Source organism: Pteronotus mesoamericanus, unplaced genomic scaffold (genome assembly GCF_021234165.1).
Source record: "Pteronotus mesoamericanus isolate MK-2021 breed Mesoamerican mustached bat unplaced genomic scaffold, CSHL_Meso_final contig_2, whole genome shotgun sequence".
In the NCBI taxonomy this organism is placed as follows: domain Eukaryota; kingdom Metazoa; phylum Chordata; class Mammalia; order Chiroptera; family Mormoopidae; genus Pteronotus; species Pteronotus mesoamericanus.
In genome coordinates this window covers 21,485-43,129 of record NW_026555084.1, presented here as the reverse complement: position 1 = coordinate 43,129, position 21,645 = coordinate 21,485, and the positions used below count along the sequence as shown (strand labels likewise).

Below are 21,645 nucleotides of genomic sequence, written 5' to 3'. Positions count from 1 at the left end.
AGAGGAAGTTGTTGAGGCAACAGGGTTGTGCGCCCACCGTGTGCCTAGGCTTCAAGAGTGAGGACGTGGAGAAGAGGCATAAGAAAGGAAGATCTTAAATGCTCTCACCAGAAAGAAAAGAATTACGCAAGGTGCTGGAGGTGCTAGCTAACCCCCGTGTGTCTATCACTTCCCAGTATCATTTCTCAATATGTAATTGTATCGAATCAACACGTTGAGCAATGAAACTTACACAATGTCCATTACATCTCAATAAAATTGGGGACAGAAAAAAAGAAAAGAAAAGAGGAAGGCACTTCCTATGGGCGAGGCAGGAGCAGAGGCCGGTACGAGTTCACACGGAAGGGAAGAGGGCTCTCAGAGCAGCTCAGTCAGTCAGCCACTCACTCGCTGGCTCCTTCTCTGTTCATTCATTCACTCCTTTATCACACTCACCCACTCGCTCACACATTCATCCTTTTACTCATTCATTTTGTCACATTTGGTATCTACCTGGAGCCGCAGGTATAGGGCTGGATCACAGACATCGGTGGGGAGCGGGGAGTTCTGGCCCCTGCTCCCAAGGAGCACAGAGCCTGGCTGGCAGCCAGGTAAGGGCAGGTCATCACAGCCCAAGATAATCAGGGTGTATTTATGATCAAACAGGGCAGGAAGGTGTTTCTTTACATCCCACCCCGCCACCTGCATGGCCAGGAAAATGAAGGCAAGTGCAATGGCATCGCCAGGTAAGAGAACTTAGTGGAATTGCTACTGCATCGCCTCATGCTCACCCTTGGGCACACGCACAGGGCCTGGCCCAGAGGACTGGCCCAGGGGATGTTTTCATATCTCAGAGGCGGAGGGCGATGAGGTGGGGAATTGCGTGAGCCCTGGGTTCTAATCGCCTGGGTTTGGGTCTCCCCCACTTCCTGGCTCTGTAGCTGTTGGTAAGATATTTAGCCTCTTTCTTGGCCACTTTCCTCATTTGAGAAATGGGAAGAATAATAGTGTTTACCTCATCAGTTCAGTGTCATGATTCAGTGAACCCTCAGCACAATGGTTAGCTCAAGGAAAGCACTTAATAACTGATAGAAATTACTGTTCATTGAATGAATGAATAGTAATGGCTAACTTCATTAGGCTGAGCATTTACTGTTAGATGTGCTAACACCTTTGCACACATTACCTTATTTAATCTGGTGAACAATCCTCTGAAGTGTCCCTTTTACAGGTGAGAAAACAGGCTCTGAATGAGGTGGGAACAGAGGATGAACATGACTCAGCATTATATACTCAATAGGGTTATTATCTTGCAGCCAATAAAGATGATGAGACTCATGGTTACTAACAGAGAAAAAGGTGTCCACTAAGTGAGGAGAAGAGTAAACTACAATACAGTATTAACAGCATGATCCCACTTTGTTTATGGGAGGATGTCATTAAAATGTTAGCAGTGATGATCTCTGAGTAGTGGGATTGGGGGTGCCTTTAATTTTCCATTTTTAATGTTTTGCTCTTTTCTGATTTTCCACTAATGGGGATATGAAAATCTATTATTTGTGTAACTAAACTCGTGTTTTAATGGCTTTACATTTTAAAGAAAATACTCTAATGTTCAACTTAGCTTTCCTCCGCAGGAAGAAAGCAAAAAACCAAACGTATCCTACTTTCAATCCTCCCTTTTTGGGGGGTAGGTATAGAAGGTCGGTTTTCCCTTTTGACACAGATCAGATCTGGGGATTGAGGTGGGACCGCACAATCTGTCGTAACCCTGGAGTCAAGCGGCCATGGGTTTGCATTCCAAGCTCAGCACCTGCCCACTATGTGACCAACAAGGCAAGTCACTAAATCTCTGCTTTGTCCTTCCTAAGAAGGAGGTGACACCCAGCTTACAGGATCGCTGTGAGGGTCCAGACAGATGAGGCCTGAACAATTCACTCCTTGCCTGGCATGTGGAGAATTCCCAGCCACTGGGAACAAGAGTTATGATAAAAATTATTTATTTTGGTCAGAATAAAGTGCACGACCTCATCACTGCGTAACTGACAGAAGGCAGCTGCCGGGGAGGGAGCAGGGTCTGGGGAAGCCTCTCCTCACAGTCGCCTCGTGCTCTTGGACGGCTGGCTGCAAGGCACGCTGGAGCGGCATGCGGGCCAGTGTCTTCAGAGGGAGTAAGGACCTCCGGTGATCTGCCACATTGAGAAAAATGTCTCTGTTTCTGGCAAAAGTCCAAAAATTAATTTGTGAGCACAGCATTGGGAACGTAGTCAATAATATTGTAATCGCTATAGGCGGTGCCAGGTGGGTGTGGGAACTGTTGGGGGGAGCGCTCTGTAAAGTACGTGGCTGTGTAAGCCACGTATACCTGAAATGGATACAGAACAATACTGAGTGTAAACTGTAATTGAAAAATACAATTTAAATTAAAAAATAAAATAAAAAAACAAAATTCCACAAAGGTATTGTTAAAAAAATTCACTTGTGACAGGTAGTGATGAAACCAGAACAGCCGGCGTTTGTGCTGCCCGTCCCTACCAAAAGCAGGGAGTAGAGACAGGGATTGGATTGTTTATGGGCGCTTTATTTAGATGTCCGGTGATCTGAGAAGACAGTGGGTTATATATGCCCTGAAAAAACCATCTTAACCTCTCAATCTGACCTCTTTTATAAGAAGAAAAGGGTCGGTAAGGTGTTTGGAAAAAGAGGTTAATCGAATAAGAGTTGCAGTCCTTGCTCTTTTCCTAGGACTTCTTTATCTGCATCAGGGACAGTTCCCTCCCTGGAGCACAATGGCTCACATGCTGTCTCCAAGGCCTGTGGACCCGCTGGGGCACAAAGGTCGACTTGCTTGTCCAACCTCCTGGAGCCAAGTAGGCCTTGCATTCCACTTCCTGGAATAATAGCTTTCCACATGCATTAATCACTCAAGCCTATCAACTATAACTAAAGCTAAAACCATGAAGTCTGGAGCTCCCCTGTCAGTAACAAACATCAACTCCCGCTGCTGTTGATGAGCGCCATTGTCTCACCCCGCATCCCCCCAGGCTTTGCACACTGTCTGCGTGCTCACCCCAGGCAGCGCAGACGGTGGCACGTAAACTTTTCCCATCACGGACCTGGCTCTCCAATGTCACCCCTCCTGCCACCTCCCCAGGAGGAGCCATTTCTGCCCAAACCACCATGGCCCCAACCTATCACCCCCCTATCCCCTCTCCGTGGGTCTGTGCTGTCATCCCTGTTTGACAAGTCCTCTTACGGGAAAACACTGTAATCTGCGCTTGGTGAGATCATTTAAAGAATTCATTTACGGGCGAGATCATAACAATGACACATACATATCGTACGTGTTACGTCAATGTAAAACACATTCGCTCGCCCTTTGGCCCTGAAGCAAGGCCTCTTCATTGAGAAACTTCCAGCGGAGTTCTCCTTCATTTTCCTGACATTAAACAAACCCAAGAGTTTCAGTTTTGGGGGTTTCTTCCACGTGCAGTGAGAACTCAGGCACTTTCAGCGGTGTGTGTGCAGTATCCTCAAGGACTTCGCGGCCCCGCTCCACCCCTCCAACTCTCCTCAGCAGTCTTGCTCATCGATTCAGGAGCATTTGGAGGAGGCGGTGGCAACACACCTTTATCCTTTCTCCCCAAAGCATTCAACTTAGTTTTACTAGATTCTTTTACTTTTCAATCATATTTCATTGGTTAACTAAGTCACATCGTTACAGCACGGAGCACAGCTGCCCAGGACAGGCTTGGGAACCCACATGACGACTACTGGTGGGCAGACTGCTCTTGACCGCTAGCAGCAGAGAGGGTGTTCAAGAGGAATGGGGAGGGTCAGCGAAGGCTGTCCTGCAGACCGGTTCGCCCCCACGTTCATCCCTGACCTGTTCATCCACGTGCCTGAGGTCCCAGTGAAGACTTTAAGGGACCAGATAGCGGGATGGCATACAGCCATGTAGTCCCTTCATTATAGCTGGTGGTGGTCTCCCCTTTACTGAGCTTGAGGTTGAACAAGGAATGCCAGGTCCTTGAAAAATCAAGAATCTAAGAAACTCCTTCATTTATGCAGCTGTTGGCTCAAACGTGTGGGGAAACATCAGCCCTGTTCTCAAGGAGATTCTATTCTACTTAGGAATAGCAACAGGGAACGACTACCTTTTTTGGAAATTACCAGGTACCTGTTCCGCACATACGTGAGCTCATCTGAGCCAAGAGAATTTACTGGCACGTAGTATAGATCTAATTTCTGCAACAGTCATGTGCAGTTGCATTACTATAAGCCCCATATTCACCTGAGCACACGGAGGCTGCACAACGAGAGGACGGCAGATCCGGGAACACCCTGGATGGACTTGAAAAAGGGAGCCCTGGCTCCACAGGATGACTTTCCGCCCTCACAGATCCCTGCCCGGTTTCCCAATGTCTCTCCTGTAGACTTACATGCTTTTCGGGATGGAGCCCCCGGCTGCCCAGCCACAATCAGGTAGAAAGAAACACACAGCAGGAGTTCTGAAAATCAGCCGTTTAATCTGTTTGAACCCAATGAGTGGGGAAAGAACGAAAACATTTTTTTCCCTTGAGATTTTGTTTATGAGAATGTTGGGTCGGGGATGTCTCTTCCATAGGAAACTGACATCCTCTATGCCCTCAAGGGTCTGTTTTTTAGAAACACATAAAGTGGATTTTCAACTCCTCTGTGCCCCGCACACTTCCCCGCCCTGCCCTGCCCACCCTCTGAAGGGGCTCCTTTCCATAACAGGGGAACAGAATGTGAAAATTTTTTTCAAAACCCATCTAACTGGCCACAGATGCCAGGAATAACCAAATGCAGCTACACACACATCAGTCAACTTGCAGGCAAGCAGGGAAGCGCTTCCTCTCAGAATCCCGGGCCAAAACTTAAAAATGGCGGAGACTTAAGCCATCTGTACAGATAAGTTAAAACTCGTCCGGGACACTCCCCTCAATTACAAAAGTATGCAAACAATCTTGATATAAATGGAAAACAGGCAGCCACTCTCTCCCCCTGGACACCCGGGCATACCGAAAATTCCCTGGGCCCCAGTGCGCCTGGACCGCTGCCCCTCCCTCTCAGGACTGAAGGGGAAGGACGAGGGGGAGCAGGGGGGAGCAAAGGGGGGCCCAGAAGGTGGACGTCCAGATGGGGAAGGCCGGGGCTGCTTCGCTTCCCCCACCTACGGCCTGGGACTAGTGGCCGCTGCTGGGAGAGGCCGAGACATGATTATTTCCGGGTTGCGGGGAAAGCTGCTCCGCGTCTGAACACAAACCCTGTCTGGTTCTCAAAGGCTGACTCCCCAGCCACAATCAGTCCCCACCAGGAGGTGCTGCTGCTGTCACACAGCGCAGGGGCTGAGGCACATTGGCGGGGTGGGGGGGGGCGGTTCAGAGGAACGATGTGAACTGAGGAAAGGGCCCCTGCCACCTGCCTGGGGACCAACAACTGGGCTTCTTCTCGAGAGAAAAAGGCCTGCAAGGCGCGGAGGCCAGGGACTTGAGGCCTGGGCTCTGGGTTGGGCAGGAAAGCAGGGACCAGAGCGAGGTTTCACCTACGGCGCCATATCCTGGGGGCTTGCCCGAAGTACCGTCCTTTGTTGAAGGCGCCAGGGTTTGGGGTGGGGTACATTTAGGCAGCTTGGTCCAGAGCTGAGAGCCCAGGTCTGTGGGTCTGCTGCTCAGGGTTGGCGGGGCCGGGGGCAGGGGGAGAACCAAGTGATTAGTGTGTCCAAATGGCGGGGGCTGCTAGATTGTCAAAGCCTGGCTAACAACTGGTCCACGTGGATTCCGGACTGGTCCCACAAGAGAGAAGGGACTATCGGCCTCCCAGGAGTGGTCCCCAACATCCCTGAGCACCCCTTGCCCGATGCTGGTCTTGGGGCTCCCCAGCAGAAGGGGCACCCCTTCAGGCGGTGTCATTCATCTCAAACTAAACACGGGGAACAGAGGTAGCTGCGGACTGCGAGCCGCCCCTTCCTCCCCGACCCCCGTGTTGGGAGGCAGCCAGACCCTGGACCAGACAGGCAGGAGGAGCCAGGGCACCACGCCGGAGGCAGGGCGGGCGGGCCCCCTGGGTCCTCGGCCACAGGGCCGGCAGGCTGTCAATGCATCTTGCCCAGCTGGATCTTCTTCCAGGCCTCTGAGGCTGTGAAGATGCACGAGTCCAGAATGCCGGCGACGGTGAAGGTCCCGCCGATGATGGCACAGATCTGCAAGGGGGGAGAGGCCAGAGGTCAGCGCTGGAGGCAGAGCCAGGCCAGCCGGCTGCTGCAGCACGAGGTCGTGAGCTCAGCAAGTGCAGAGGCTCTGCCCACCACGTGACAACCAGTGGGAACTGGAACACAATCAGGGCTCAAAACCCCCCCTTCTTGGGTGGTGAATTTCATAAGAAAAGTAATCATCAGCAGCTCCTTAAATTCCCAGATTAACCTTTTGAGTGAGGAAGGGGATTATTCAACCCATCCCACAGGCGAGGAGACCGAGGCCTAGTTAGGTAACTAGGTTCACGCAGTAAGCGGTGGTGCCGCGACTTGAACTCAGGCATGTCTGGACCCTGGAGCCGGTGGTCCTCACTTCTGTAACTGATCAGACTTTTACCGTCCCATCTGCAGATGAAGGGACGGAGGGTCAGAGAAGGGGCGCCACTGGCCCCAGGCCATACGGCCAGCAAGCGGCAATCCTGCGACTTGAACGTGCGTCGGACAGGTCCAGGCGCGGGGCTGCCTGTGGCCACGATCTGGGGTGGGCTGAAGAGGCAGCAGTGCCCTGCGTGGACTGGAGGGGGGAAGCAGGTCTCTCCCTCTGGGGAGCTTGCGCTCTACCAGTGGGACGGGTAGTGAGCAAATAATCGTGCTGAGAACTGCAAAATTACAACCGAGGTGAGCGCTGCAGAGGGGAGAGGGGCCCGTGGGGCCACCAGAAAGCTCCTACTGGGGCAAAGTTTCTGAGGGCACCATTATCTTTTGGGACCAGATCATTCACTGTGGGGGTGTCCCATGCACTGAAGGATGTTTAGCAGCATCCCAGGCCGCCATCCATGAGATGCCCGTAGTCTCTTCTCCTTGTTGTGACAACCGAAACGTCTCCAAACCTTATCAAATGTTCCCTGGGGGTCACAACTGCTCCAGAATAAGAATCGCCGTAGTAGGGGGATGATAATGAACGTCACCTGCACGTCTGTACTCTGTAACTTCTGTCACTTAATCATCCCAGTAAAACAAGACAGCGCTTCCACCTTCCCCGCGCCGGGCAAGGTCTGAGGCGCTTCATGCCTCCCGCCATGGAATCCCCGGACCAGCCCAGCAAGGTAAATGGGATTCTTACACTCATTTAACAGCCAAGGAAATGGAGGCACAGAGACCCTGAATCGCTTGTCTAAAGCCACAGGAATTGGCGGCCAAGCTGGGGTGCAGAACATTGTGGAGTCTGCTCTCCAAACACGCCATTACTGCTTCGCAGGCATGAAATGCCCACCCAGCTCTGACGGATTCCTCACTTTGCAGACAGTTGTCAGGACTCCACGTGTGACATGTCCAACTCGTGCTGTGTGTTACTCAGCACGTTTTGACCTGCGAGTTGCTTTCTGGTGCCATAAAACAATCAAAGTCCGAATGATGGAAAATTTAAAAAGTTCATGAGATCTGCAAGGGAACTTTACAAGTATTTTCCCCTTGAACACCCTTCATGCTGTTCAGGACAAACAATACCTCCCGCACCCCATATACCAGGGAAGGAAGAACCTCTTCACTCAGGCACCCACATGGCCCAGAGAGGGAAATAACTTGCCCACAGTCACACAGCAAGTGTGTGACAGAGCCAAGTCCGTCTGCTTCCAGAGCGCTCACTCGTCTCCACATGCGACATTTAAGTGGCACTTAAATGACCGCAGGACTCAGCAGAAGCCATGTCAGGCAGCCCCAGAGGACCCGGGCCCCTGGAGGATTCTGGGAGAGGGCAGCGCCTCAGTGGACCCTCCGGGGCCAAGTAGAGGAGGCCAGGAGACACAGCGGAGGCGAGAAGGAAGTGCGAATCGAACCAGCATTTATTTTTAAAATAGTATTTCTACAAGATGAGCTCAGCAGGGGCCTGTGAGGCCCAGCGCAGACAGAGCGGGTCTGTGCAGACGGGCTGTAAGTGGGGCAGCTGGCATCCTAGCAATACCAGCCCAGGAAGCCGGAGCAGCCCCTCCCCCGGCGTGGAGAGGCTGGGGGCGCTGGGGGGATTATGAAGAAGTGTTTTCGGTGGCCAGGCCTCTCCCTGCCAGCCTCAGAGCATGACGAAGGGGCACTTTTCAGGAAGGTGACGGCAGGGGAGCCGGGTTATTTCGGTAGAGCGGATCAGATGATGGGAGATTTCATACCACAAAATGCTTTTAGAGCTTGGATCAGAGGATAGGAAAGTGTGACTTAAGTGCAATGGAGCAAATAATGAAAAAATAAAAAATAACCACACACACACAAATCTATATTCATCGACACACTCTGCAGCCGAGTGCGCCTCTGATTCACACACCCCTGGCGCCCGGGCAGAGGGCTCTGGCCGCGGGGCTGGCCCAGAGCAGGAGACGACACAGGCCCCGCGGTGCATGAGGGGAAACTGAGGTCCCGGGAGCTTGGAAGCTGCTAGGCAACTCAGGAGGCCCTGCCATGAACCCCGTGCAAACCTGCTGGTATCACCCAGCTCAGCAGCGTGGACCCCACTGTCCCACATCTGTCAAAGGTGCTGGTTGCCAGGCAACTGAGGACAGGAAGCTGACACTTTTTTGCGGGGGCGGGGGGGGCTCAAAAGCTGAAAGAACTCTAACAGCCGCCTGATCTGCCATGTCCCTGCCTCCCTCACTTTTGTCTACAGGCCGCTCAGGCCTCCCTGACTCGCTCAATTCACCAGGCGGGGACTGGTGTGACCGGGCTGTGAGCAGGGGCCCCGGGTGCTCTTGGGCCACGGCGGGCCCTGGGTGCTGCCATGTGGGTGGTCACAGAAATCCCCAGCGCCGGGAGGTTACACCTGGACTCGCCCAGGGCGGTGGCCAGTCACGGCCAGGTAGGTGCCGAGAAGCATCTGTGACAGACGGCGTTAGTCAGGGGCAGAGCGCCTGGGCCACAGGCGGCTCCGCTTCGCTGGCCCACCTCAACCCTCTTGCTTCATCTCTCCTTTACCTAAAAGCCCGAGGGACAGAAGACAGCGGAAGTCCCTGACATGCAGTAGGACTCAGTACAGGTTCACTAAGTAGGTAAAGGAGTGAGTCAGTGTAAGAGTAAAGAGACAAATGAATATGAATGAACAAATGAATGAATGAATGACTTGCGCAGAAAAGGAGCAGGATTCCACGCCCAGGGCTGGGGGCAAAGGTGGCTTGCTCACAAGGTGGCAGCCAGGAGCAGGGGCCCCTCCCACTGCCTGCCCTCACACCCTCCAGCACCCTGTACCTCAGTTTCCCTCCTTCTACAAATGGGACGGCTGCGGGATTAAATGGGAGTGTCCGTGCCACCCTTGACTGCCTGTCCCCTTGGTCCCTCGCCCCTGCCATACTTTGTACCTCCTAGCCAGGCCCCAAGACAGTGGGACCACCTGTGTGCGCGTGCGGAGAGAGAATGAAGGAACAGGGCCGCTGAGCCAGAAAGGCCCACAAGAGCCAGCACATGCCACCTCCCCTGGTCAGCAGCCCCGGCTCCAGACACGAAAACAAGGACAATTGGCTATCCAGGCCCCAGTGAGTCTGAGACAAGCACTTCACTCTGCTTCGGGCAGAAGTCGTCCATAATGCCCCTTTGTTCCTCCGCTCGGCCCTCCTCCCTGCGGTCAGCCAGCTTCCCGGCCTCCCGCTACGGCCAGAATGAAGTCAGCTCGTCTCCCTCGAAAGGAAGGGGTGTGTGTGTGCATGTTTCCCTTACATTTTAATTATGGCTCTTGATTCCTTATAACATGGAAAGGACCCGTTCCAGCCGTGCCGCGGGGAAAGCTGAATCCCTCCGTTGTCCCACCGCACCAACCCTTCCCTGGGGCGTGCAATGCGCAAGCAGGACAGACGTGCCACGCGGGGCCGGGGAGAGGGCGGGCTCCGGAGCACGTGTCCCTGGGGTCGGACCCCAGCTCTGTGACTCTGGCTGGGACAACTGGTCCACCTCTCTGGGCCTCAGTTTCTCTCATCTGTAAAATGGGGCTCACCGTGGGGACCGAGACGCCCTCTGTCCAGCCGCCCGCCCGCCGTACTAAGTGCAGGGAGCCGGTCACTCCCTTTCCCTGTCCGGGCAGCATCGCTAGGAACACTTGTGGAAAAGCACAGCGTGAGGAAATGAATAATGGATCTGAGAGCCATCGGAGCTGGCGGCGGCAGACAGGCTGGAGCCGAGGATGAGGACATGGAGCCTGGCTGGGGGGGAGGGCCGTCTCGGGGTGGGGGGGAGCCGATGACTGGGCCCTGGCAGAGAGCGGGTGGGGTGTGGGGCGGCGGGTGTGGAGGTCCCCACCCAGAGGTGTCCCACCTGCCGGACCGCCCAAGCCCACCCTCTAGTGCAGGGGACTGTGAGGACAGGAGTCCTCCCCCAGCCATTTTTATCATGGCTGCAGCCAAAAACTACCTGCCGTTGCCTCAGGAAAAAACCCACCTTGGTTGAGCACCTACTATGTGCCAGGCCTCAGAGGGCGCATCCCTCTGCCTTCTCATTCGGTCCTTGCAAGTGCCTGGGAAAATGAGTGACCCCCATTCCACAGACGGGGAAACAGAGCCTCGGGGAGGGGCTGACTTGTCCAAGGTCACACAGCCACCGCGTAGGGTGACAAGAATCCAGGGCTGGGAGGCTGGCGGCAAAGGGCCTTCTCCTTCCAGCGAGAGCACCCTGCTTCACCCCACCCTGCCGGCTGCCCTCGGCCCCCGTCTTCATGCGCAGGCGGCTTCTTTGTACCTTGTTTTCTCGGTTCTGTTACCAAATGTCCTGAAGTGAGGGGGCCCCTCGGCCAAGCTGGTGAGGGAGAAGCCGTGCGGCTGTGCGAGTGCGTGCCGGGCGCCCGCTGCGTTCTGATCAGTCTCTGCCCACGTGCCAGAGTCTCTGCCTGAGCCAGGCTTCCGTTCCAACCGGCCGCCCATGTGCAGACCCAGCGGGAGCAATCTGTCCCTGGGACGCAGCCGTCGGGAAGACCTAGCTCTGCTCACACCGGAAGGATCTGAACTGAAGTGTTTTGCGCTAACTGCAGTCCCCCCTCCCTGTACCCCGACCAACTGAGCTGCTCATTTGGGTTTGTTCTGTTCCTCAGATAACGGAAATTGTCTTGGGGGTGGACCAAGGTGGACACTCCTCCTGCTGTTTGCTCATTGTTTGACACCTATTTATCACCCGTCTATGCTGTCGCTGTCACAGATCTGGAGACCAGAGGGGACAGGGCCCAGCCCTGCTCCCCTGGAGCCATGGTCAAGAGAAGAGAGGCGCTAGGCCTGAGCGCGAGTGAGCCGAGGCGCAGAGAAGGCCGCGCTCCAGCCCGGCTACGAGGCTGCTCTTTCCCCAGCTCACGTGGTCTTGGCAGGCGGAACCTGCTCAGGCTTGTGTCCCCTCGATTCTTTCGGCCACCTCCCCCCATGCCAGGCACCTGCTGCCTTTCGTCTGACAGATTCCTTCCGGTGCCCGAACAGATGAGCAAAAGGTAATCAGGTAAGAGCAAGAAAACATGCAAACCACAAGTTGGGACAGTTTGCTTTTTTTTTATGGTTTGCACGTGTGTGGCTGTGATTTCATCCCACATGCTCACAACATCACCTTGTTTCCTGCTGTAATTTTTTTTTCCTGATTCCCAGGATGGAAGTCACTGTAGCAAATGATCCTGGTGTCATACCAACAACCTCATGGCTTCTGGGGGCTCTGTGGCTGGACCATCCTTGAGAGCCACTGTTCTGAAAGAGGGAGGAGGGCTTTGGGGTCAAGTTCCTGCCTTGCCCTTTACCGGCTGTGTGATCTCGGATGGGTTTCTTTACCTCTCTGGGCCTCAATGAACTCATATATAAAAGAGGAATGAATCCTCTACCCTGGAGGGTCCTGGGGGTCGGGGAAGGGGAGGGAGGTTAAAGAGGAAAGCACTAAGATGCTCCAGCACATAGTAGATGTGCACTAAATGTAGCTACAGCATCAGTTTTCCAAGCAGCTGTCCCACGTATATTTCTGAGCACCAATGTGCTAGCCATGGCCTGTACCACATGCCAGGGACAGAGTTGAATCAGGCCCCGCAACTCTGAGGCACAATCTCAGGTTTGGGGGATTATTTCACTGGCGAGAAGCCCCTCGCAGGCAGCTATCAAGTCTGATTCGGCTGCCCCTGCTGCCCATCGGGAGTGTGTCAGTACTAGCCGGCTCAGTTGGGTACTTTGTGGCTTCTGGCTGTTCCTCCCAAATAGAATAAAACACGGGAAGCCATCTGATCTGTCACCGCGACCCACTTGACAGGAATCTCAGAGACGGGCTTCAGCAAGTGGCAGGGGACAAATGTGCATGCGTGGGAGGGGGGCACTTTAAAGGGGATCACCTGCACGTTGTCAAAAACACCATCTGTTTATTCCCTTAGTGGTGGAATTTTCTGGAATAGCACTAAACGGAGGTCTGAGCAAGGGGCCCTGGGCGGCCAGAGGGGAGCCCCGGGCAGTCTGGTGGAGACTTCTGGGAGGGGAGGCCCCGCTCTGGTCAGGCTCGGGGCGAGACCCTGCAGGGCCAGCCCTGAACAAGCCGGGCCCTGGATGCTTAGAATCGCCCGCGGGCGGCCCCGGCCGCCTGTCCCCTCCACACCCACAGCCACCCCCGCCGCCGGCTGTGCCCACCCCTCATTCCAGCCCACCCACAGCTGCCTCTGCAGCCGCCCCATGACGACATCCTGGCCTAAGCCCCCTCTTCAGTAGCCTCTCTCAGGAGCTATTTGCAGAGGTCCCTGTTTGGGGTTTGGGGGCTTTGCACGCAAGTGCTTAATTTTAAAGAGAGAGAAAGAGAAGTCCCAGCAGGTGCCCCCACTTCCGCAGCGGCCCCACCCTGCCTTCCCAGGGCCGCTGGGCGTCTTTGTGCTGTGTGTCTGCGTGCGAACGTCATCCCCACATCTGCTGTCCCGTGACAAGGGCCATTGAAGCTTCACAATGACGCCATCTGCCAGGGACAGCCAGCTGGCTCAAGGCTGACCCTCGTTGCCATGGCAACCAAGATGGCGTCACGGAGGGGGGCCCTTCAGAGAACCCAGCAGGCTAATGATGTCAAGGGGCTCCCTGCAGTGCAGCCCGCACTCAGGTGGAGGTGGACAGGGCGGAGGTGGAGGAGGGGCTGGCGGCCAGAGTCGCGGAGGTGGCCATCCTCTGGGGGACCAAGGACGTGCTCCTGCCCTGGGCCTTCTTGGGACGCCCAGCTCTCGGGAGCCCATCCCCATCGAAGCGGGCCACCTGGCTTTCAGGAGACGGGCTCTGTCGGACGCCTCTGCACACACCACTCCCTCTGCTTAGACTCTCTCCCCTTCGCTCAGCCCAGAAAACGTCTCCTTGTCCTTCCAGACCCATCGCAGGGTTTCCCTCAGAGCTTTCCAAAAGGAAGGGACGGTGCCCGCCGCCGTGTCCCGCCGTGCCTGGTGCCCGGCTCCGTCGGCATCCCCGCCGGAGGGGACTGCACCTCTGGGTGCTCGCCGGGAGTAGCCTGGGGGCAGGGATGACGTCTCATTCATCCGTCCTCTCGCCCAGCCAGGGCCTGGCATGTGGCGGATTCTAGCAAACGTTAACTGAATAAATGAAGTCGCTTCATTGCTCAGCCGCCTTGAAAAAACCAGGAACGGCCTCCGAACCTCAGCCATCTGGCACTGCAGGAGCAAATGGGGAGGGGGCGTGAAGGTCCTTCCCCCGCGAGGCGGGGACGCGGGGCTGTGAGGGCTCCCCCTGCGCAGAGGCGCCTACTCGTACCTTAGCTTCTGTCTCGTTCTGGGTACGCAGTCCGAGTCCTGGGCTGAGAACCAGCACCAGGACCCGCGGGAGGGAGGGTACAGACCACCGTTCCCCCTTTCACAGACTAGGAGATGCAGCCCTGGCTGCGGACATCTGACCTTCCTGCCATTTCGAATGGGAGGCCAGGAAAACGTATACGTGACAGGAATCATGAGTATCAAAGAAAAATGACATCAGCTTGAAGCTGCCCCAAAGACAGGGCTGGGTGGAGGCAGCGGCAAAGAAGGGAAAAGAGAAAAGGCATGAAGGAAAGAAAGAAAAAAACCTAACAATATCGGCAGCTCTGGCGGGAAAACAGACCCGGGAAGAAAAGGATGCGTCTCCCCTGCAAGATTTACACAGAACGGGATCGACCCTGCGAGGAATAATGTCCACAAAACTGAAACATTGGAGAAAGCCACGAACGGCGCATCAAGCCCTATACAGATGTGCCCAAGGAATGAATTTCATGGCATTCCCTTCCGGAAAATGCTTTCTTGATGAACTGCCATCGATCTTGACGTGATGCTGATGACGTCTCTGAACATCAGGGGACCAAAGCCCCCCAAGGACAGCCTGAGCCCCAGGCCCCGTGGGCTGCATCCTGCTGCTTCGAGGACCGGTGGGGGCGCCCACGGAAGGAGCCCACAGCAGGCGCCCCGCCTACTCACCGTGGTGATGAACCTGTACAAAGGCTGCCGTCTCTCTGTGTACTTGACCGTGATGGGGCTGAGGTCGTACCGGAACCAGATGGCTGGGATGATGCGGCCCGTGTGGCTGTAGGCGACGTACTCCTGGGAAGGAGGAGGGGGCGGGGGAGGTGGGAATGTGAGGCTCATCTCACGGGGGGGGGGGGGTTGGGGGGGTGGATACAGAGGGCCCCCTGCAGCCCGCGACAATGGGCTTCCTCCCTTCTGTCCCCCAGGTGAGCCAGACCCCGCCACCCCCCCTCCCGAGCCCCTTCCCCAGAGGCTTCGATGCTGATGGCAACAGTGCTGGGTGCATTCTGACCCTCTGGGCTGCCTGGAAACTGCGTATTTTAATTCTGGAGGCAGCACCAGAATTAAAATATGCATCAGAGAGCAGAGATGGAAAAGGACAAGTGTGATTTGGGCTCTGTGTGAATGAAGGCTCACTCAACTCCTGGGCTATGCAAAACTCATCCATTTCTGCACTAAGAGTTGCCTGAGCACCTCTCCTGCATGCGATGCTGGCGCCGCGATGGCTGCTGGGCACCCCCAGGGAGTGAGCGCTGCCCCATCCCCTGAGGGGGCCACAGTCTGGAGAAAGCAGACTTAACAATGCGTGTAATACTGTGACCCTGCACATGTCGAGACAGAGGGACATGGAGCGCTGAGGGGGCCGTGAATGAATGCCCGTGTCTCCCCAGGGGCTTCTGGAAGGCTTGGCGAGGAGGGGACATGCTGTGCCACGCTGACAGCCTGAGGAGTGTGTGACAGATGGGGAGATGGGTCTGAAGGCCTTGCAGGGCTGAGGTTCTTTGAAGAAGAACACACAGAACTGGGGGGCCAGAGGGCTCAGCCCTGTGGCCAGCCCTCCTGAAAAGGCCCCCCGGCCGGACCAAAAGGGTACTCGGGGGCTGAGTGACCGTGTGTCCTCTCTGGTCCGGGCGCCTGAGGATGCTGAACACCTCTGGGCTACCCTCCCTCATCTACCACACCTGGAGACAAGGGGAACCCCCGGGGTACCCCAGGCTCCTGCCCCCTCTGTTCACCGTTCCTGCGGGTGCCGCTCCCTGCCAGGGCGGGCTGGGGCCAAGGCCACAGCGAGAGCTGAGCCCGCGGTCCTGGCCCCTGGGCCCTTGCCCAAGCCTCAGGGGAAGGAGCTTGGGGCAAAACAAGGTCTGCTTTCTCCAGGGAGCGCGGATGGTGCAGGGTGACTGTCTGGGTCACAGCCTAGGGCTGAGGGAGACAGAAAAAATAATGAAAAAGGGGCAGCCTTTATCCAAAGCCTTATCCGGTGCCTGGTTTTACAGGCATGGCCTCATCTGACAGCAATCTTAGAAGGAGGGCGTCATTTTACAAGTGAGTAAACTGAGGCTCAGAGTGGCTACGTGACTAAATGACGGAACCGGGCCTCCTTCACAGCCGTGTTCTCCCAAGGGCTGGATGCCGTCGGCCCGAGGGTGACAAGGACGTGCCCTCCCAGAGACAGAGAATCAGAGCCAGAGAATCACAGAGCCAGGGTTCCTTTTGGAGAGTTAGAGGGGCCCGGGCAGAGCAGAGCAGAGGGACCTCTGGTCAGCGGAGGGAGGAGCTCGCAGCCTGGCAGACTCCTGTCCCTGGTTCAGACTGAGTGGCGATGTGACCAGGGGGCCAGGCTCTGGAGCCTGAGGAGAACCCGGTTCCAATCCCCACTTGGCCAGTTTGTAGCTCAATGACCGCCTTGCTGTGTGTCAGGGGTCGAGTCTGTAAAATGGGGACAACAACAGTCCCACTGTCAGAGCGGTTGCGATGACCGACAATGACGACAACGAGAGGTCAGCACAATGTCCAGCTCATTAAAGGGGCCTAGGAAATGACAGCTGTGACTCTTACTGTTGTTATTATTAATTGAGCTAAGCACTGTATCACTTATGAAGGGTCTGGGCAGCCTGGAACAGAAGAAAAAGCAGCGTCTTGGAGGTAAAGGGGTCTGCTGGGAGGCGGGCGTCACCAACGGGCTTCAGGCATTCATTCACACGTTCCTCTCTGCGAAAGCCCGAGGCTCTCGGCTTGAAACCACTGGCTCTGACTGCGCCCTGCCTCCCACTGGGGCCTGCCTCCTTCTCCATAGCTCTGAGTGCTGGGGTCCCAGGACATTCCTCTTAACCAACGGCCATTGGTGTGATTCAAGGGCCTCATGATTTCGGGAAAAGTGCTTGTGCCCTGAGAGCCAGAGCATCTGTCGTGTGCTGACCAATCAGGGTCCCGAGTCTGAAGGACCAGAGCCAGATGCCGGGCTATGGAGACATTTGCCATCTCTGGACCCGGGTCGGGAGGCCACCTGCCTGCTCTTTCTGAAACCCTGCTCAGACGCTTGTCGCCTCTGCTCTCGGCCGGCAGAGGGCGCTATTGCACGCAGCCCGGCCCAGCCGCCGCCCGCCCGCGTACCTTGTTGGCCACCGTGTACTGGTAAGAGTACCGCTGCTTGCCGCTCTTGTCTTCGTAAACCGTGGGCACGATCTTCAAGATATAGTCGTGGGAGGCGAGGGCTGTGGGAAGGACACAGCAGAATGAGGCAGGGGATGGGCAATGCCTGGCTGGCGGCTCTAGGTCATTTCAGCCTTCAACCTGCTTGGCGTGGCTGGTGGCTGGGGGGCGGGGTGGGGTTCGGGCTCCCCATTTTCATCACCAACGGACCCCTCTTTATTTTCTCCCTCTGACACCAGGAGTTGAAAGACTCCACCTGTCAAGATCTTTACTCCTGGTTTTAATAGTACATTTGTGGGAACAACGCAATGTCCATCAACAGGGCAAGCGCTGAGAGGTGGGTGCTGCGACAGGCCACGTGCCGAGAGGAACGGTGACGTCAAGAGAAGAACCAAGTTACATAACAGGGTGAATAACACGTTTCCGTGCTTTGGGGGCAGGGAAGGCTCACACCGTCTCCATGCAGAAATACATAGAATTTTCTGGAAAGATACCCAGAAAACTATTAGCAGTTTTAGCCCCTGGGGAGGAAGGCAGGATGTGATAAAGATCACATTTTATTGTGCACCCTCTGGTCCTGTTTGAATATTGTTACTTTCGAAACACACTGGGTTTAGGTTTTAGAAAGAAAGGGCTCGCAAACCAGAAAAACTGCATCTATGAAGAATTGATTCATTTCTTTCCCCATTTTCAATGAATGGGAGATCTGTTCTCCCCCGACCTGGCCCTGTTGTATGTTCCAGAGTAACTCTCGCTCCCTCCCCCGCGCGCGACAGGGAGGCTGCAGAGGGGAGGGACTGAGCCACACTCCTCCCTGTGTCCCCAGAACCCTACGCGGGGCCTGGTACCGAGAGGACAGTGGCAAATGCTTATTGAGTGAATGAACGGGTGGAGGGATGGCTGAGCAGAGGCATGAATGGGAGAGCAGATGAGTCAGCTTCTGATAAGCATGAGGTAACCGGATTCAAACACTGCGCTGAGAGAACGCTGGCCCAGAGCTGCCAAATGCTGCCCGGGAAAGGTATGAATTCCCCCGGGCCTTCTGGGATGCTAAGAGAAGTTTGGGTCAGGGGTCATGGAGCTAAAAGAACAGGAATCAGAGATGCGGGCCTGTGGGTCCTGATCCAGGTCTCCTGGCTGAGGCGGCCCTGAGCCCTGCACTCATCTTGTGTAAGAGGTGGGGGAGGCAGCTGGTGCCCACGGCCTCTTCCTGCTCACGCCGGGTCTTGGGAAGGAAAGGACAGAGCTCCTGGAACTGTCCGCAGACTGGCCTCCCCCAAGAACCCAGGAAGAGCCCTGCAGCCTCGGGGCTGAGCCCATGAAGACCCTAATGCCCTCTGCTCAACCCCAAAGTGGTCCTCACATAATAAAAGCACCAGAGTCACCCAGAAAAGGCAGACACCTGGGCCCCGCCCCCAAGGTTCCTGCTCAGTGTGCCTGGGCTGGGGCTCAGGATCTGTCTGCATTTAAACCAGGAGCCCAAGGCCACACTTGAAATACAGTGCCCATCGCCCCGGTTAACAACTTGAAGGCACGGAAACCACACCCGTCATAGTTCTGTTGTTGAACCGAGTGCAGGTTACCAGGGACGAAGCGGGGTAGTGGGGGGACAAAGAGGGCAAAGGGGGTCAAATACACGGTGACGAAAGGAGACTACTGCTCTGAGTATACAGATGTTGTATTATAAAGTGCTACACCTGCCATTTAATGTTACTAACCAGTGTTACCCCGCTAAATTACAAATAAATTTAAAACAGTTCTGTTCAAATTTGTACCAAAAAGGTTCACAAATAAGAGAAATAAAACTCACAAATCCACCACCCACAGGAAACCACGGAGTCTCACTCTTGTGTATAAACTGCCAGGCTTGTGTTTATACACGTTTAGGTTTTCTGAAAATTGGATCATACTGTACCTCTTCCTAAAAACTGAACACCACAGACCCCAGAGAGCAGGCTCCACGGTGGTGTCGGTTCTAGGCACTGCCGCAGCCCCCAGCACATGGCCTGGCATGTAGGAGGTGCTCAATAAATGCTTGCTGCCTGACTGCCCGTGAGGTTCCGATGGGCCGCGGTCAGGGACAGTACGTGTCCCACGGCATGGCCGCATCCACGGCCTCGCCCAAGCCTCCACGGCTAGACACAGACCTCATTTTCACTCTTATAAACAATGACCTCATGGCCGTCATTTTCCCAAATCACTGCACTCTTAACTATTTCCTTAGCTTCCACTCTCATGAGTAGAATGGATGACTCAAATGCAATGACCATTTTTAGGGCCTTTGATACAATCTGTCAGATATCCACTAGAGTCCTTGTGCCTAACACACCCATGTGGATTCCTTGTCACCTGACCCCTCTTCAGGGCTGGTGGCTTCAGCACCATCCACGCAGGCCCACATACCCTTCCCACTCCCCCTACCCTTCACATATCTCATTATGGAAAAGCCCAAACATGTAAGAAAAAGGGATCAGTCCTGGCTGGTGTGGCTCAGTGGACTGAGTGCCAGCCTGGGAACCAAAGGGTCACTGGTTTGATTCCCAGTCAGGGCACATGTCTGGGTTGCAGGCCAGGCCCCCAGTAGGGGGTGCGTGAGAGGCAACCATACACTGATGTTTCTCTCCATCTCCTTCTCACTCCCTTCCCAAGGAAGGAAGGAAGGAGGGAGGGAGGGAGGGAAAGAAGGAAGGAACGGGGATCGCAGAATGAACTCCCATGTACCCATTTCTCAGAGTCACAGTTACCAACAATGGCCAGCTGCACTTCAGCTCTACCCCGTTGCTCCTCCTCCCGCATTTTATTTTGAAGCTAATCCCAGACATCACATCAATCCATCCACAAACATCTTAGTGGTGTCTCCCTGAAAGATAAGAACTCCTTAAAAAAACAAATAAACCCACTACCACAAGGCCATCAGCACGGCTCAAACATGAACAACCAGGTGTCACTATGTTCAAAGAGAGTGGCCTAAGCTGAGAAAAACAGTGAACTTGTTCCTTAGGAGGAGAGAGTCCCTACAGAGAATGTGGTCGGGGGGGCCTCTGAGCAGTGGCGTTTTTGCTGAGACGTGAACAAGAGGCAGACTCTGGAGATGTGAGCACAGAGGGCCCCTCGGAGGCAAAGGCCCAGCGTGGGGACCAAGCCTAAAAGCTGAGGAGATGAAAGGCCATCCTACGTCTAGCCATCCCCCTAATGCGTTTTTCTCGCCATGAAGCCAGCCGGAGACGGCTTCTGTCTGAGTCCGTGCAGTTTTCAGCGCACACCCTCTGCCGGCTCATATCCTGGGGCCCTGAGCTCGATCGGCTTCCCATCGCGGGCAGCTGAGGGGCCGGTGCTGACTGCGGGCACGTGTGGACGGCTGCCTTGGGACCACGCGCTGCCCTGACACAGACCTCCGGTGACTCCCCGCCCTCCATGACATTTGCGCACACGCACGGAAGGTGCTGTTGCGTATGTGGGCAGCGCGAATGGGTGCGGACTGCTGGGAGGCCACTGGGAATGAAGGCAAAGCAGACACCGTGCGCAGCGGCCGCATCGCTCTCATGGTGAAAACGCACTCAGCCTGGTGGCAGAGCTGCTGGGCGGGCGGCCATGCCTCGGTCACCGCCGGAAAAACTGGACAGAACTGTGGTTACGTAATGAGCCTGAGTGCAAAAATCAGAAGGTAACTACTGTCCACGCTTTGAAAAAATGACTTCCGTCCATGGACAAGAACTCAGAAGGACACAGAGAAGGCAAAGGGCGAGTTCCTGGGGGTGGGGCAGGTCACGGGGAGATGTTCTCTCTTACTGAGATTCCCGATGATTAGCAAGCGGAAGGTACTTTAAGATGCGCCAAGAAAAGCCTCATGGATAAGAAAGGTGAGCTCGGGGAGGCAGTTAGAAAAGGCCAGGCGGCCTGTCCTGCAGGGTCCAGCACGCAGACAGGCCTCCCAGGCTGGGTCTGTGTGCACGTCCAGGCCCCTGAGTGTGGGCGCATTTCTCTGCCGGCGTGTAAAGACGCGGAACTCTCTTTAACCTGGGCCAGGGAGCTGGGTGGGGAGGGAGCAGGGGAGGGGGCCTTCCGGGGAGGGGTGGGCTTAGCATGAAGACAGAGTAGGGTGGGGGTGGCGGCCCAGGTAGCCAGACCTGACTGCGCCACCCACGGACAAGGTCGCACGCTGCCACGTGATCTAGGAGGGGCCGGGGCTTGGCCATGGCTCCCTGCGGGACCTCAGGGATTCGCTCTAAGAACTAAGGACGGTAATAGTGACGACCGCGATGGCTGGTGCTCATGAGAGCCTGGGGCTGTTGCAGACGTCTCCCAGGGACAAGTCCCTTTTCTGGAAGACACAGAGACTTCCACCTTCCTCCCAGGGTGGCTGTGGGGAAGAAGCCTGGCTTACAGGGAGGGCCCCGAACCGTTCCCTCCCCTCCCCCACTCCTGGGCAGCACTGGGAATCATGGGGCAGGCCGTTCCCGGGGGCGACACTTACGGTTGGAGGCGAGTCTGTCCGCTCCCCCGAGAGCATTGAAAGCTCCGTGGACATTCTGGACCTGTGGAGAGGCACAGTGAGGGGACGCCGAGGTGC

At 55.6% G+C, this 21,645-nt stretch overlaps 1 protein-coding gene across 1 annotated transcript in view; it reads right to left on the bottom strand.

Annotated features, from left to right (window-relative positions):
• Positions 1-4,488: 4,488 nt before the first annotated feature.
• LOC129066753 (endoplasmic reticulum-Golgi intermediate compartment protein 1-like) overlaps positions 4,489-21,645 on the bottom strand; it is a 36,882-nt gene continuing 19,725 nt past the window's right edge. The window contains exons 6-9 of the mRNA XM_054568588.1: positions 21,550-21,610; positions 17,037-17,137; positions 14,595-14,717; positions 4,489-6,205 (exon numbers count right to left, since the gene is read on the bottom strand). Of these exons, the coding sequence (XP_054424563.1) occupies positions 6,098-6,205; positions 14,595-14,717; positions 17,037-17,137; positions 21,550-21,610 (393 nt within the window). The 3' untranslated portion in view covers positions 4,489-6,097. The remainder of the gene's footprint in view (positions 6,206-14,594; positions 14,718-17,036; positions 17,138-21,549; positions 21,611-21,645) is intronic.